The sequence below is a fragment of the Erythrolamprus reginae genome, chromosome 1, assembly GCF_031021105.1.
Source record: "Erythrolamprus reginae isolate rEryReg1 chromosome 1, rEryReg1.hap1, whole genome shotgun sequence".
NCBI lineage: Eukaryota > Metazoa > Chordata > Lepidosauria > Squamata > Dipsadidae > Erythrolamprus > Erythrolamprus reginae.
In genome coordinates, this window is record NC_091950.1 from 144,364,699 (window position 1) to 144,381,314 (window position 16,616).

General features: G+C 44.8%; 1 protein-coding gene across 1 annotated transcript; it reads right to left on the bottom strand.

The window, feature by feature from the left end:
- Nucleotides 1-11,900: 11,900 nt before the first annotated feature.
- Nucleotides 11,901-12,857, bottom strand: LOC139159220 (olfactory receptor 4S2-like). Its single transcript, XM_070736571.1, has one exon. It carries the CDS (start codon nucleotides 12,855-12,857, stop codon nucleotides 11,901-11,903), a length of 957 nt encoding a protein of 318 aa, XP_070592672.1.
- Nucleotides 12,858-16,616: the final 3,759 nt, after the last annotated feature.

Below are 16,616 nucleotides of genomic sequence, written 5' to 3' on the forward strand. Positions count from 1 at the left end.
TCCCAGTGTGTGTTGAAATTTAGAAGAGGAATTTGCATAGTATCAAATAGGTTCTGCACCTTCTCCCTCATTCCTAATTCAGTTCCATACTTCCACTCTAGTGATAATCAGAAATTAATTATTTCATTAACTAAAGCATCCAACTCATCAATAACTCTGGATGGCATACAAAGTTCCAAACAACAGTCCAATATATACGCCAATAAATAAAAGAGGGTGAATATATGTCATGCATGTGCTAATCTAATAGTGGCACACACACCACCTTAGCTCAAGATTCTTAGGAAGGAAAGCAGCATTAGGCAGCTCGGACACAGATGTTGCTACACAGCAGAGAGCCAGAAGAATAGCACAAAACCTCCAATTACTCTCAAAAGCCTAAAATCGGGATCTCAGATCTAGTTATCTGCAGCATAGGTTAGGACAGTGTTTTTCAACCAGTGTGCCGGGGCACACTAGTGTGCCGCGAGACATGGTCAGGTGTGCCGCGAAGCTCAGCAAGAGAAAAAAAGCAAGAGAGAGAGAGAGAGAAAAAGAGAGAGAGAGAGAAAGAAAGGCAGGGAAGGAGGGAGAGATAGAAAGAGCAAAAAAGAGGAAGGAAGGAAGAGAGAAAGAAAGGGATGGAGAGAGAGAGGAAGGAAGGAAGAGAGAAAGAAAGGGATGGAGAGAGAGAGGAAGGAAGGAAGAGAGAAAGGGATGGAGAGAGAGAGGAAGGAAGGAAGAAAGGGATGGAGAAAGAGAGGAAGGAAGGAAGAGAGAGAAAGAGGGAGAGAAATAGAGTGAAGGAGGAAGAGAGAGATAATTTTTTTGGCCAAACTTTTTTTAGCCCCCCCCCCTCCCCCCTCTCGCTCAATGTGCCCCATGATTTTGTATATGTAAAAAATGTGCCGCAGCTCAAAAAAGGTTGAAAATCACTGGGTTAGGAAACAATGTAGACATGGCCTTTGCTCATCTGTTGCTATAGATGCTCGGCAGATAGTGGAATCCCCTGGGAATTGGAGGCCATTCCTAAAAGTCCTCTCTTTAAAAGAGAGCATGAGACTTAGAAGATTGATGTCAGTCTTATGAGAAACACCAGGCAGAAAACACAATGAGATGACCTAATTTTTTGTTGAAAAGCTACATTAACAGGATCTTCTACGTCCGAAAGTACTTCTATACCTGCATCCCCTTATCAGTCCCAAAATTAGGGCATCTCTCTTCTGCCCCACTGGTCCACCCACATTCTTGCTGCAATTTAGCTGCCTTTTATTTGATCATTTCCTTGGTCATGTCTCTTTGCCTTGCCTTCCAAAATCATAATATCTGATCTGCGGAGCAGCGGGAAGGAAGGAGAGATGCCGCTGCTCCGCTGGACTACGGTGATAACACCAATAATATAGGTAATTTCTGAACTAATTTGAAGGCCAGTGTACATGCTCGGTGAGCCGAAAGTTCCTTGTCCTGGTGTCCTGTTCCTGTGCGGCGTCCTCTCCTTGGTTTTCCTTGGGAGAGCTGAGAGCTGGGAGCCCTGAAGTGACTCGAGACAGCACGTAAAGAGACGGTTCGCTTTATTTCTCAGCTCTTTAGAAGTGACTAACAGCTGGAACGCGTCTCAGCTGGAGCCGGCAAAACCGGCTCTATTTATACACAAAGTTCCCGCTCAAACGCGAGCTGTCAGCGCCGCAGCCAATCAGGCGCAACCTATTTACATAGTCTGCCTAGAGACAGTTTACATGGCAATACTCTGAGGCAATACACTTAATATTCAACACCCCTCCCTTCCTAGACAAAAAAAAACCATACAGATTATACAGAAAGCCATGTGACATATTCATCCAATCGGTGAGGTCTTTGGGTGTTTCTTGTGGACCTGCGCAATTCAGTTAGTCCTTCGTCGCAGGCATGGAAGGAGGTCGATTCGCTAGTACCTCCTCTGGACTCCGAAGGCCCTGGTTGCACTCCGAGGCCCAGAGTTGAGTGGGCTGGCACATCTCCGACCTCCGTTGACGAGGATGATTCCGGGAGGCTGGCCGAGCGGCTTCGGATGGGTGAGTCCAGATTTAAGTCCGTCCATGTTGGCGTTGCGTTGTTTTCCATGGGTGGGCCTGCGTGTGCAATCAGCGGGTTAACGGTAGCATTAGCCCCAGTTTCTGGGCACCTTCTCAAATGATCGATGTGCCTAGTCCATACTCGGCCATCGTTCAAAGAAATCAAATAAGTTTTTGGTGCTTTTTGTTGAATAACAGTGCCCTTAAACCACTTTGGCCCCCCATCAAAATTCCTTGCGAATACACATTGCCCCATATACATATGCCTCTCAACATTATCAACATTATCATTTACATAATTCTTTGTACAATACACAGGATTTAATCTGTCCAAGGTTGATCTGAGCTTCCTGCCCATTAAAATCTCTGCTGGGCTTCTATTTGTTCTTGAATTTGGAGTCATATGTTGTGCCAATAAAAATTCATCAAGGTGCTCTTGCACCTCCCCAGGGCCAGCCCTCTTCAATGCTTCCTTGGCAACTCTTACGTATCTCTCTGCCAATCCGTTCGCCCATGGCGAAAAAGGAGAAATGAGGGCATGCCTTACCCCTAACTGATCCAGGAAGAGTTCAAACTGTCTGGCTGTCAGTTGGGGCCCATTGTCTGAAACCAACACATCTGGGTAGCCATGCGTGGCAAAAAGGTGGCGTAACGCTTTAATAGTTGAGCATGTGGTGATGTTATGCATTAATATTATTTCGACCCACTTAGAATATGCGTCTACCACGATTAGAAAATATTTAGAATCAATGGGACCAGCAAAATCTATATGCAGCCTAGACCACGGGCCCTGGGGTGGCTCCCAGTCCATAGGTGTTGTTTTTGGGGGTTTAGGCCGTGACTCCTGGCAAGGGTCACACTTTGACACCCAACTCTCAATGTGGCCATCTAGCCCTGGCCACCAGAAATGGCCCCTTGCTAACCCCTTCATCCTCACGATGCCTGGATGGCCCACATGTAGCATGGTTAAAACCTTAGATTGCAGAGTTTCAGGAATTACAACCCGGTCGCCCCATAACAGGCAGCCCTTAACAATAGAGAGTTCTAACCTTTTACTTTTAAAATCAGACAAGTCTGTCCCCAAGTGTTCATTATTCCACCCTTTGAGAACACAATTTACAACTTTTATGAGAATGGGGTCTTTAGCTGTATGCTCGGCTACCTCCTTGGCAGTAGTCAGTGGGTTATCAGCCAACTCTATTAATAAGACATCAGCGGATGGGGCAGGATCCTCTACTAAGTCGGGAATGGGGCATCTGCTAAGGCCATCCGCATGGTTGATGGTTGTTCCTCCCTTATGAATTAGTTCATATTGATATCCTGCCAAGAATATTCCCCACCTTAGTAAGCGGGGGGACATAAAAGGTGGAGTTGGTCTGTCTGGGGCTAGAAGGCCTAACAAGGGTTTGTGATCTGTTACTAATTGGAATTTCCGACCAAAAATGTAATTGTGGAATTTCTTTACTCCTGAGACTAATGCTAACGCCTCCTTGTCTAGCTGACTGTAGTTCCTTTCTGTGCTAGACAGGGTCCTGGAGAAAAATGCGATAGGGGCCTCTGTACCGTTAGGCAGTACATGAGCCAGTACACTACCCACCCCGTAAGGGGAAGCATCGCACGTAAGACGTAGGGGAAGTAATGAACTGTACTGTACCACTACGCTTTTGGACGTTAATAGACTTTTTATTCGGGTAAATGCTTCACTCTCAATTTTCCCCCATTGCCAGGGAACTTCCTTCTGAAGCAGCCGGTGGAGGGGTTCCGCTGCTGTGGCCTTCTGCCTCAAAAAAACAGAGTAAAAATTAAGTAATCCCAAAAAAGCTTGTAATTCAGACTTATTTTTTGGCTCGGGAGCGTTTTGTATTGCCCTAACTTTCTCGCTAGTGGGATGAATCCCTTCGCCATCAATAGTGTATCCCAGAAAATTAACACTGCTGGTTCCCCATACACATTTCCCTGGTTTAACCCTAAGGCCTTTGTCCTGTAGCCTAGTTAGAACTTGTCTTATTCTAGCATTTAATTGGGCCTGATCCCTTCCAGAAATTAGAATGTCATCAAAGTAAGGTATAGTTCCTCCTATTCCAGTGAGGAGGCGTTCCATCAAACTCTGGAATATCCCCGGGGCTACACTGACCCCAAATTGCAATCGTGTGCAACGGAACGCTCCCCTATGGGTGACAATGGTTTGGAAATATGATGTAGGTTCGTCTACGGGAAGCTGTAGGTAAGCCTGGGCTAGGTCGATCTTTGCAAATACCTTCCCCTCCCCCAGGGAATGCAGTAAGTGTTGTACAACAGGTATGGGGTATGGGTGGTGTTGTAAGGCTCTGTTCAGGGTTGACTTGTAATCTGCGCACACACGTAAAGAGCCATCTGGTTTGAGGGGAGTGACAATTGGTGTTTCCCAGGGCGCTTGATCAATTGGCACTAGAATACCCTGATGGATGAGTTTGTCTAACTCAATATCTAGTTTGGGTAACAGAGGTAGAGGGACTCTCCGTGCTTTGAGCCGGATTGGAGGCACCTTAGGGTCTAGTGAGAAAGATATAGGTGGCCCTTTATACGTCCCTAGAGTTGGACTGAATACATTTGGAAACTCTTTGACAAAATCCGGATTGTCAGAATGTGTAATTGTGTGGATGCCAGAAATCCCTATTCCCAATGGGTCCATCCAATCTAAGCCTAAAAGGGAATGAGTTTGCCCTGACACAATTAGTAATGGAAGGTCACCCTTAAAACATTTGTATACAATTGGTACATTTACAATGCCTAAAACAGGAATTAATTGCCCTTGAAAATCCTTAATACGTAAATCAGAATGCATTAAGTTATGTTTGTTAACATGAGGCATATACAGTTTAACCTTTGTCCAAGGCATAATGCTATAACGAGAACCAGTGTCCAGTTCCATCTGGCATGGTTTAGCATTTAACAGCAAAGAAATGTTAATTTTTGTTTTGTTGGTTGTTACCGTATTAATAGTGATGTTCTGAGTACCTCTTATGTAGTCGCGGTTATAGTTTGAGTGCTTGTTTCGGCCGAAGGAGCGGAAGCCTCTATTCCCTCGGGTTTGGTTGTTGAATCTGGCAGCCCTTGTAGAGGAGAAGGTGTCCTCAGGAGTTGGGGCTCTGCAAGCGGCCGCAATGTGCCCACGGCGGCCGCAACGGCGGCAATCGGCGTCCCGGAAGGGGCATTGATGGCGGGGATGGTTTCCGCGGCACCCGGAACAGGGAAGAATTTGACGTGGAGGTCTTGACGCTTGGAGGTGGTCTTGTCGAATTAGGAAGCAGTCGTCTTCGGGGTGTGGAGGTGTAGTTGCTTCGGAAGGAGAGTTGGCTTGTTGAGGAGGCGAATAGATGTGAGCCACGACTTCCCGTTTATCGTTTTGCTTGAGTTCTCGAGCAGCTGCTTCAGCGACTTCAGCTGTCTGGGCGAGTTTTATTACGTTTTGAAGTGAAGGCTCCTCTTCGGTCAGGAGCTTGTTTCTCACCGTAGAGTTTTTCATCCCGAAGATGAGGGCGTCAATTAAGCGCGCTTCCGGGTTTTCAAACCGGCACTTTGACAGCACGGCTCTGAGGCGCGTCGCGTATTGGTTGATAGACTCTCCCTCAAGTTGTCCCATTCTGGAGAACTGGTGGCGGTAGACGATCGGCGGCTTTGTCGGTTTGAAATGGTCGGAGAGCTTCGTCTTCAGGGAGTCCCAGGAAATGGAATTCACCGGAGTTGGGTCGGTCAACGTCTGGGCGAGATCGAACATTTCGGTGCCGCAGTAGTTTAAGAAGATTGCTCTCTTCCGATCGGCATCGGCGTTTCTCATGCCCGCAGCCTCGAGGAACACTTCGAATTTCGCTAGATAAGCGTCCCATGTAGTCTTCTCCGGGTTGAAGTAGTCTGGAGCTCTCCCGACCGGCAAGGGATCCATTGCGGCAGGCGCAGGCTCGTTCTTCCGTCGTCGCCAGGTGAAGTGACTCGAGACAGCACGTAAAGAGATGGTTCGCTTTATTTCTCAGCTCTTTAGAAGTGACTACCAGCTGGAACGCGTCTCAGCTGGAGCCGGCAAAACCGGCTCTATTTATACACAAAGTTCCCGCTCAAACGCGAGCTGTCAGCGCCGCAGCCAATCAGGCGCAACCTATTTACATAGTCTGCCTAGAGACAGTTTACATGGCAATACTCTGAGGCAATACACTTAATATTCAACACCCCTCCCTTCCTAGACAGCTGGGAGCCCCGATCAGCTGGGGCTCGGAAGATGGCGGCCGCCAGCGTGCATGTTCTGTGAGCTGGCGTGTACTGTATACTCGGTGGGCTGAAGGTTCTTCATTGTGGTGTCCGGTTCCTGTGTGGTGTCCTCTCCCTCTTTTTGCTGTGGGAGAGCTGAGAGCCCCGTTCAGCTGGGGCTTGGAAATGGTGGCCGCTGTGAAGCGAGCGAACTGCCTCGCCCCCGAGCCCTCTTCCTGAGTTCCTCTCCCACTCCGGTAACGCTCCACGCCGAGACTGAGGCTCCACGCCGAGACTGAGGCTGGCGGGACGAATGAAGGAGTTTGGGGCGAGTTCTGTAAGCCAACAAGCCGGTGAGTCGGGTGAGCTGAAGGAGTTGGTCTGTGTTGGAAGAGAACGCTCTGGAGGGAAATGCGACCAGCCAGGCAGACCCGGGACGCCGAGCAGCTGTGCGGTGGGTGCGCTCGGCGTTGGAGGAGACCTGGCAGATGGAGGACCGACCATTGTGATAGGAGAGAGGAGACTGAAAAGAGACCAAGAGAGGGCTGGTAGATCAAGGCCTGGTGGTGGGAGAGTCATACAGACATGGACACCCCCCTCCCTATTTTGGGGGGGGGAAGAGAGATACTGAATGACCTTGACTTGAATAACCTCTGCCCCTGAGAACTTGGCACTTGGCACTTTGAGAAATTTGACACTTCTGAGAACTCGCCACTTGGAAAAAACTTGGCATCTTGGGAAACTGGCACTTTGAAAACTTTAGCACTTTTGAAAACTTAGCACTTTTTATTAGCTGCTGTGGACCGGATTTCCTAAATGAACTGAATTATTCATTTTTACCTATATTTGTATTTTCTACATTCTTTATTTTGTATTTAGCTTTAATGGTGTCTTAATATTGATATTTCTAATTTTTAATATATTTTTATACTTTTATATTAACTTATTAGTCTAATTAATCTATTTTAAATCAACTGGGGGGGGGTTAAATTGATGTATAACTGGGGTGGGTGCAACAATGTGTATGGGGGGAGTGACTGGTATGAGTGGGATGATTGGAGTGGGTGGGGTTATGGGATAAATGGGAATAGTATGAATGATCTATTTGGCCCACCTGACGCTGGAGAGGCAGGAGGGAAGGGGGCATCGATCTCTGGGGTGGCAGAGGGTCGGAATATCCCGGTGTTGCTGGGGAGAGGTAGATATGGCGGGAGCCACGGAGTTAGCCGTTCCAGGGGAACGAGGGATCGCTGTTTAATAACTATTCCTTGTTCCGGCTCCGTGAGCTCAACCCAGGGCACTGGTGATGAGTGTAACTCTGGCCCTGGGCTCAGGTTGCTGCTGCTCAATGCCAGGTCGGTGGTAAATAAAGCTCTCCTCATCCGGGATTTAATCCTGGATGAGGAGGCCGACCTGGCATGTGTAACTGAAACCTGGCTGGGCCCGGAGGGAGGAGTTCCTCTCTCGGAAATCTGCCCAGCTGGGTTTCAGATATGGCATCAACCTCGACCCCAGGGAAGGGGGGGAGGAGTGGCTATTGTAGCCAGGGAGAGCCTTGGCCTGCGTGGGCTCGTTGCTCCGGAGATTGCGGGTTGCGAGTCCCTCCTTGTGAAGTTGGACTTAGGGGTTCAGGTGGACTTGTTTCTCACGTACCTGCCTCCCAGCTGCGTGTCAAAAGCCCTGCCTGTGCTACTCGAGGAGGTAGCCGGGTTGGCGGTGGAGTTCCCCGGACTTATTGTCCTGGGGGACTTCAATCTGCCGTCACTCGGCGAAACCTCTGGGTTGGCACAGGAGTTCATGGCCACCATGACAGCCATGGACCTGACTCAAGTAGTTCAGGGTCCGACTCACGAGGGAGGGCACGCACCTGACATGGTATTCCTCTCTGAGCAACTGAGTAATGGTCTGAGACTAAGGGGCTTAGATGCGCTGCCTTTGTCATGGTCAGACCATTTCCTACTACGGCTTGACTTCCTGGCTCCAATCCTTCCCCGCAGGGAGGCGGAACCAATTAAGATGTTCCGCCCCAGACGCCTGATGGACCCTGAGGGCTTTCAGACGGCGCTTGGGGTTATACCAGAGGCACTTGTCCACAGTTCGGCAGAGTCTCTTGCGGAAGCCTGGAACAAGGCCGCAGCGGAGGCTCTTGACCGGATTGCGCCTTTGCGACCTCTCCGAGGTGCTAGACCCCGTAGAGCTCCATGGTTCAACGAGGAGCTCCGGGAGTTGAAACGCCAGAAGAGACGTCTAGAGAAGCGATGGAGGAAGAGTAGGTCTGAATCCGACCGAACACTTGTAAGAGCTTTTATTAAGACTTACAAAGTGGCGCTCAAGGCGGCAAGATGCGCGTACCATGCCGCCTTGATTGCATCAGCGGAATCCCGCCCGGCCGCTCTGTTTAGGGTGACCCGCTCCCTTCTTAACCAGGGGGGAGTTGGGGAGCCCTTACAGAGTAGTGCTGAGGACTTTAACACGTTTTTCGCTGATAAAGTCGCTCGGATCCGAGCCGACCTCGACTCCAATTGTAAAACAGAGTCGACTGACAACGAGTCAGTCGAGGTGACTGGGGCACGTACTTGTCCACCTGTCTGGGAAGAGTTTGATCTGGTGACACCTGATGAAGTGGACAAGGCCATCGGAGCTGTGAGTTCCGCCACCTGTTTACTGGATCCGTGTCCCTCCTGGTTGGTTTCGGCCAGCAGGGAGGTGACACGGAGCTGGGCCCAGGAGATTACCAACGCTTCCTTGGGGAGGGGAGTTTTTCCATCACTCTATAAAGAAGCGCTTGTGCGCCCCCTCCTCAAGAAGCCCTCCCTGGACCCAGCCGTACTTAACAACTATCGTCCAGTCTCCAACCTTCCCTTTATGGGGAAGGTTGTCGAGAAGGTGGTGGCACTCCAGCTCCAGCGGTCCTTGGAAGAAGCCGATTATCTAGGTCCCCAGCAGTCGGGTTTCAGGGCCGGTTACAGCACGGAAACCGCTTTGGTCGCGTTGATGGATGATCTCTGGCGGGCCCGGGACAGGGGTTTATCCTCTGTCCTGGTGCTCCTTGACCTCTCAGCGGCTTTCGATACCATCGACCATGGTATCCTTCTGCACCGGCTGGAGGGGCTGGGAGTGGGGGGCACTGTCCTTCAGTGGTTCTCCTCCTACCTCTCTGGCCGGTCGCAGTCGGTGTTAGTGGGGGGCCAGAGGTCGACTCCTAGGTTTCTCCCTTGTTGGGTGCCTCAGGGGTCGGTCCTCTCCCCCCTACTATTCAACATCTACATGAAACCGCTGGGCGAGATCATCCAAGGACATGGGGTGAGGTATCATCAATATGCAGATGATACCCAGCTTTACATCTCCACCCCATGCCCAGTCAACGAAGCGGTGGAAGTGATGTGCCGGTGCCTGGAGGCTGTTGGGGCCTGGATGGGTGTCAACAGACTCAAGCTCAACCCGGATAAGACGGAGTGGCTGTGGGTTCTGCCTCCCAAGGACAATCCCATCTGTCCGTCCATCACCCTGGGGGGGGAATTATTGACCCCCTCAGAGAGGGTCCGCAACTTGGGCGTCCTCCTCGATCCACAGCTCACATTAGAACAACATCTTTCAGCTGTGGCGAGGGGGGCGTTTGCCCAGGTTCGCCTGGTGCACCAGTTGCGGCCCTATCTGGACCGGGACTCATTGCTCACAGTCACTCATGCCCTCATCACCTCGAGGTTCGACTACTGTAATGCTCTCTACATGGGGCTACCTTTGAAAAGTGTTCGGAAACTTCAGATCGTGCAAAATGCAGCTGCGAGAGCAGTCATGGGCCTACCTATGTATGCCCATGTTTCACCATCACTCCGCAGTCTGCATTGGTTGCCGATCAATTTCCGGTCACAATTCAAAGTGTTGGTTATGACCTTTAAAGCCCTTCATGGCATCGGACCAGAATATCTCCGAGACCGCCTTCTGCCGCACGAATCCCAGCGACCGATTAGGTCCCACAGAGTGGGCCTTCTCCGGGTCCCGTCAACTAAACAATGTCGGTTGGCGGGCCCCAGGGGAAGAGCCTTCTCTGTGGCGGCCCCGGCCCTCTGGAACCAACTCCCCCCAGAGATTAGAACTGCCCCTACTCTTCCTGCCTTCCGTAAACTCCTTAAAACCCACCTTTGCCGTCAGGCATGGGGGAACTGAAACATCTCCCCCTGGGCACATTTAATTTATGCATGGTATGTCTGTGTGTGTGACTGTTAGCATATGGGGTTTTTTTTTTTAAATATTTAAATATTTTTTAAATTTGTCTGATTGCTTATGATTTGTTTTTTACATGTTGTGAGCCGCCCCGAGTCTTCGGAGAGGGGCGGCATACAAATCTAAGTAATAAATAAATAATAAATAAATAACTACAACACTCTCTCCAGTTTGGCTACATTGGGGAAAATGCTATTTTCAGCAACTCATGGGGCCTCAAGGATACAGGTAGTCCTTGTTTAACTACCAGTTGCTGAAAAACTATTCAAAATTATGAAAACCTACAATGACCTGTCCTCAAAGTTATGACTGCTCCCCCCTCCAATGAACACATGGTCACATTTCAGCAGTAATGGATTACTATCAGTTCACATGTGTGCTCGTGACTTTTCTGCATATGTGCAGAAGTGTCCCGGGTTGCTAGGCGGTATCTTTTGAAGTAGCGGGTGACATGATTCCTGTATATATTTGAGCTGGTCCTCTCAGAATATACTGTCTTTTTCAGTAAAATGGGAATATATGTGTGAGAGTCAGAGAAATTGTCCTCAATTTTTCCCTAGCTCAGCCTTTTCTCTTTTTTCTTTTATACTAATGTAAGAGAATCCCTGTTGCTGTTATGGTAAGAAAAAATGCAATAATCTGTTGTAGGACGTGGACGATTCAAAACTGTGATCTCTTTAGTATATTTAGCAATATACCAGAGGATATTTTTGCTGAGCTAGTCCTCCATTTTTATGTTGGAATGTGGTTATTAGCAGCATCCCCCTTGTTTGTCTTGCTGTGTGTTTCCATATCAGTGTGTGATAGTGTTGTTGCTAGAACATTTTCTGACCTGGATTTCAGCTTCCAAAATGCTGTATGGTCAAAATCAATTTGCAGTTTCATATACCTGCTAGAACTTGTGCAACGAGTCCACGGAGAGTCACATAGATAGATAGATAGATAGATAGATAGATAGATAGATAGATAGATAGATAGATAGATAGATAGATAGATAGATGATAGATTGATAGATAGATAGATAGATAGATAGATAGATAGATAGATAGATAGAGAGAGAGAGAGAGAGAGAGACAGACAGACAGACAGACAGACAGACAGACAGACAGACAGACAGATCTAAATAATGAAGAGGAACTGTATAAAATCCATCCCAATGAGAAATCTTGAATGCTTTGTCAAACAAAATTTGATTTATTTGTTAACTTATTCTCTGCAACCCAGCCATGTCCAATCCAGTGTTATATTGCTCTATAATCAAATGATCAAATTATTTACAACAAAACTACAAAGTATCGCAAAGTAAAATACAAAGTATCAGTGGAATAACTGTTTTCAAAGCAGCATGATATATTGACAGAAGCAAAATAAAATCTTCATAAAAGGATAGGCATCCTGTTTTAACTGTTTCTACACACACTCTGTTTACATATTTGTCTTTGCAGTTGAAAACATTTTTATGCTCCATAATTTTTTAATGGAATTCTTCATCTCTGAATTTCTTAATGTGTAGATTAATGGGTTGAGCATTGGGGTGATGACTGTATAAAACAAAGCTACTGTTTTATCTTCTGAGAAGTTGCTGGAAGGGCGTATATAGGTAAAGGTACATGGCCCAAAAAATAAAACCACTACTGTGACATGGGAAGCACAAGTAGAAAGAGCCTTTCGGCGTCCCTCAGAAGATTGAGATCTCAAGGAGGCCAAGATTACAATATATGACACCACTAAGATGAGGAAGCAGCTCAAAGCAATCATCCCACTGTTCGCAACCACTACGATGCCAACCATATAGGTATCTGTACAGGCTAATTTCAGTAGAGGGTGGACATCACAAAAATAATGGTCAATTTCATTGGGACCACAAAAAGGAAGCTGGGTGGTGAGAAGAGTTTGTACCAAGGAGTGGAGAAACCCTCCAACCCAAGAAGCTGCAACCATCTGCCCACAGATTCTCCTAGTCATAATGGTGGTGTAGTGGAGTGGTTTGCAAATCGCGATGTACCGGTCATAAGCCATCACTGTAAGAATGAAGATCTCTGTGCAGCCGAAGAAATGGACTCCAAAGAGCTGAGCTATGCAGCCAATAAACGAGATGGTTTTTCTTTCCAGAAGAAAATCTGCAATCATTTTGGGAGCTGTGACTGAGGAATAGCAGATGTCCACAAAGGATAAGTAACTGAGGAAGTAATACATGGGAGAGGTCAAGTGGGTGCTGAAGATTATAGTGATTACTATAAGAAGGTTGCCCAACACAATGATTAAATAGAAGAACAGAAACAGGACAAAGCATATTTTCTGGATTTCTTCATTTTGTGTGAGACCAAAGAGGATAAATTCAGTCACATTGTTTGTGTGGAATGTCATGGATGGGAAGTCCATACCTAGATGATCTGCAAAACAGCATAAATATCAACTGACATATTTTATTAACATATCTTTTGGATGGTTTATGTCTGATCTTACATGCCTAAAAGAATTGTGATAGATGTCTGAAGATACAGAGCACATACTAACCATTTCAGATGGCAGACATGGGAATCATATACTTGAATTCTTGATTGAAAGTCTATGCATAAATCAATAAATGTTCTCATAACATTTTAACATTTTAAAAAACAGCAGTGCACCAGGGGAAAGTATTTCATGCTGTTTTATTTTCAAGTTGCTATTACCTTTTTTAAAAAACAAACAAACATGGGAATGTTAAAATAGAAATTGATAAGCAGAAATTCCAGGGCTTCTTTTTGTACCACTTTAGAACGCTATCCATCCACCCTAACCACCCCATCCATCCATCCATCCACTATATCTATCCCCATCAAGCTATTCCCATTCAGGGTAAGTATGGTAGTTCTTGCAAAACATTCTATGCTTCTACCACATCTATATTTACAGATTATCTATTTTGTTTTGTTCTCTTCACCTCTTTCTGAGAATCAACTTCATCCAATTATAACTTTCTCATCTTTCCTTTCTCTCTTTTTTTAAAATATATTTTATTGGTTTTTACACATATGTAACACAATACAAACAACATACAACGGTGCTCTGTGCATGTGTTCCCATCACCCGACTAAACGTACATTCCCCACCACCAATTGGGGGGGTTCAAATATTTACAAGTATATATTCTGTTATTTGCTCAGCTCTGATTTGCATTTATTTATCTTTCCTTTCTCTTGACCTTGCTCCTTCATAAGTTTGTGATTCAGTCTCTTAAGTTATTTCTATATGATTAAAACTCTTCAACGTACTTCTTCCATACATGTTTGTATTCCATCCATATTAATTCAACACTCATCTATTTTTGACCCTGTCTTCTTTTTTTAATCACAAATACACTTACAATATTAAGGGCTCTGGTCCTACTTTATACAAGTTATTCTCATGTCTTTCCTAATATACCCAACTGGCACTTCTATATAGCAGAGTGGAAAATAGCACACACTCACACACAAGCATTGTTGCTTCTGTCAACAAACATTCCTTCCTTGCAACAAACCACATACTTCCCAATGTTTATACCAATACTTGTAGCTCATAAAATTTTGAATTGTTTTCTCCTTTTAGTAAACCATTTATCAAGAGACACAAATTCATCAGCTTGCTGTATTTTTCTTCCATTTATGTATAACATTTTGCAAGTATTTGCCCAGTTTTTCTGTCAATCTTTGATATATAGTTTGATAAAATCCCTACTTCTCCTTTCATCATACAATTTATCTTACATTTAGTAAGATGATTCAAGTTCACAGAAACAATATGGCATTGTCTGCACACAAAATTGCATCCTCATTCATCCTCAGTCAGATGCCTCTAACATTTCCACAAGCATTCCTCATACATATATCCATAAACATATTAAAAACTAAAAGACATTATACCTCCTTGTCTTGCTCAGTGTTGAACTGTTATATGTATGATTTATTCCCATACATGCTTGATTTTCCTCCTATACTGTTCCTATCAAATTCAGAATAATCCTTTAGCTCCATGTTAATGCCAAACATTCCCTAATTCAAGACTTTCTTTCCACTTTATTGAATGGTTTCTCTAAATCAACCAATGTACATGAATGTCCTTTCTTACTGATTTTCAGGTGTGGGCAAAGGAGATGGATAAGATATTCATTCCCCTACGAGAAAAATGTCTTCAAAATTCTGCCCCTGCTCTCTACGTTGACATTTTTATATGATTACTTTGCTAAATATGTTCAGCTTCTGACTGCCAAAACGTTGCCCACCACTTCAGTAAGCATAGGTATTTTGCAGGGGAAGTATATAAAGAATTCTTATAGTCTAATAAATGCTGAAATAAGTTTCCAACATATATCATGATTACACTGAACAAACAAAAGGTTAGGAGAGAAATGTTACAGATCTTCATCACATAAATCAACTATGCCTGAAAAGTTCATAAATAAATAAGTTTCTTATTTTATTATTGTAATAACCTGTAAAGCAAATATTTCTGCATTCTATGTAATCTGGTTAAATAATATGTCTACTATGCATTGGGTAATTTTATTTAAAAAGAAAACACCAATAATAAGATTACTAACAAACAGACATGAACATATATTGCTTTCATGCAGTTTTAAATCACTGGGCAAAATTCCAACAAAGTTAAGCATATTTAGATCTTACTGATTATAGCGGAATTATTTTGTTGTTGTTGGACTAGAAGACCTCCAAGGTCCCTTCCAGCTCTGTTTCTAACTACAGTAATTACATACATCAAGACACAGTATAAATATTTTTAAAAAGAAATGCATTCCAGAATAGCATACTGTGTTTAAGATTAAGTTTTTGATGCCCTCTCTCTGATATTATTGTTGAAAAACAGAGTGCATAAAACTAAGGAGGCTTAAAGAAAGTCCTATATTTTATGCTACTATATGAGTAATCTCTAAATTATACCTTAAATATATGCCAGCGTCACCTCCTTCAAACAAGCAGTTTGCCAGTATTCTGCTGTTCCAGGAAATGCCTGCCCTATTATTATTATTATAATGACTAATAAGTTAAATGCCAGTGGGATGCATGCAATCAATGTCCCTTAAGTTGTTAATTTTCTTGGAGTGTTCTCAGAATATAGTATTTTTAAATTTTCTGGTTTTGGAAAATTTTTATTTTATTTTATTTATTTATTTTATTTATTAAATTTGTATGCCGCCCCTCTCTGTAGATTTGGGGGTGGCTCACAGTAGTAATAGAAAAACAATATATAATACAAATCTAATAATTAAAACTAAAAACCCATAATTTAAAAAACATGCACACAACATACCTTACATAAACAATATAGGCCTGGGGAAGTTATCTCAGTTCCCCCATGCCTGATGACAGAGGTGGGTTTTAAGGAGCTTACGAAAGGCGAGGAGGGTGGGGCAATTCTGATCTCTGGGGGGAGTTGGTTCCAGAGAGTTGGGGCTGCCACAGAGAAGGCTCTTCCCCTGGGTCCCGCCAGACGACATTGTTTAGTCGACAGGACCCGGAGAAGGCCAACTCTGTGGGACCTAACTGGTCGCTAGAATTCGTGCGGCAGAAGTTATTAGCTTTGGTCATTACTAAACAAAACTTGCCCATTGGTGAAGTGAGTGGTGCCCTTAGGGAGGTGAATGGTAGAGCTGGAATATCTCACTATTATTCTTTTTGCAGAGTTTGAACAGACAAATGAGTCAGGGACTAATATAAAATCATAAAGCAAGATAACAGGAGCCCAGGAACAAAATGAAGGACAGCAAGGATAGGAAGCAATGAAGGAGCTAAATTTCATATTCCTCTCAAATAAGTACTGTCAGTTTGTTTAAATATTTCTCTTAGCATCTTGGCTTCATTTTTATTTCTGGAAAGTGATTGATTTAGGATGCTTGCAGTGTTGCACTACTAAAGGAGGCAGCGAGTTACTTTTCATCTTTTCATAAGAAAATTAACAAGTTGTCCCGTTCCTTGTTTCTGCACTCCTGTAATAGATATTTTCTTAATAATATCTTAACAATTTCCTAACAATTTTTATCTGATCATAATGAGAAGAATTGTGCTCTCTTGTTCAAGATGTAGAAGGCAGAAAGATTCTAGTTGCTTTTGAAGGCAAAATGAGTGGCAGATAAATTTAATAAATGAATAAAATCGAACA

What these genes read in the sequence shown, in the direction of transcription:
- LOC139159220 (XM_070736571.1), bottom strand. Translation starts at nt 12,857, where the DNA reads ATGGACTTCCCATCCATGACATTCCACACAAACAATGTGACTGAATTT.